General features: G+C 29.9%; 1 protein-coding gene across 1 annotated transcript in view; it reads right to left on the bottom strand.

The window, feature by feature from the left end:
* LOC107566138 (VPS10 domain-containing receptor SorCS3-like) overlaps positions 1-638 on the bottom strand; it is a 119,339-nt gene extending 118,701 nt beyond the window's left edge. The window contains exon 1 of the mRNA XM_016251513.1: positions 495-638. Coding sequence (XP_016106999.1) covers positions 495-638 — 144 coding nt within the window. The remainder of the gene's footprint in view (positions 1-494) is intronic.
* Between the last annotated feature and the right edge of the window lie 466 nt (positions 639-1,104).

Below are 1,104 nucleotides of genomic sequence, written 5' to 3'. Positions count from 1 at the left end.
TATAATATAATATAATATAATATAATATAATATAATATAATATAATATAATATAATATAATATAATATAATATAATATAATATAATATAATATAATATAATATAATATAATATAATATAATATAATATAATATAATATAATATAATATAATATAATATAATATAATATAATATAATATAATATAATATAATATAATATAATATAATATAATATAATATAATATAATATAATATAATATAATATAATATAATATAATATAATTTAATAATGTAGTATGCATCAGCTTTCCACACTGTTAAGGTCTGTCTAAGCAGAATTGCTCCAGGTTGATCAGGTTAGTCACTCCTTTAGTGCCTTTTAGTATCTTTTTATAGGCTGCTGGAAAGCAGAAAAATAAAGAAATATTTCAAAATAACTGGCTTTATTTGAAGTAGGGAAACATGGAGTCTCTCAAAGGGAAGAAAACAGAGAATAAGAGGCTGTAGGTGTCTTACCTTTCTCTTGTTGGTGGGGCAGACATAGAGGTAACTCAAAACGGTCTTGACTCCCACTTTATCATTCAGTCTCTCATAAGTGCTGCCATAATCCGTTGATCTGCAAATAGAAGCACAATTCTCAATATGGTATTCAGAATGCATTTCTTTTTGTTGTTTGTGTTTGCTTGTGTGTGGATATGAATGCTCCAGTCATGACCTGGCCAAAATGAGTACATTCTCCAGCAAAATGAATCTAGATTGGAATTTGCAGACATCAGCCAAACTCAAACGATTGAACAGATTTCAGCAAATTAAATTCATAAGAGTGTTTCACAGTTTTTTGTTGTTGTTCTTTTTCCTGGCTATTTATATTTCCCCGATCCTCAGCAATGAGCAGAAAAGCTCGGTAAGACAAACACAATCTGCTGAGCATATGCTGAGCAATTCTGCCTTGTTCTACAGACAGCAAAACTAACATCATCCTGCAACCCCTGGGCATAACAGTGACAACTGATCCAGAGAATACACTGATTTGTTTAGAAAGGCTAATGATATTTACAGTCTTGCAATGCAGACTTGAGTATGGACGGCAGGGACATGTTCCTAACAAAGATAAGAGACCACTGAG

Source organism: Sinocyclocheilus grahami, unplaced genomic scaffold, assembly GCF_001515645.1.
Source record: "Sinocyclocheilus grahami isolate Dianchi unplaced genomic scaffold, SAMN03320097.WGS_v1.1 scaffold1050.1, whole genome shotgun sequence".
NCBI classification, from domain to species: domain Eukaryota; kingdom Metazoa; phylum Chordata; class Actinopteri; order Cypriniformes; family Cyprinidae; genus Sinocyclocheilus; species Sinocyclocheilus grahami.
The sequence above is the reverse complement of the archived record's forward strand: the minus strand, read 5'-3'. Positions and strand labels throughout refer to the sequence as shown.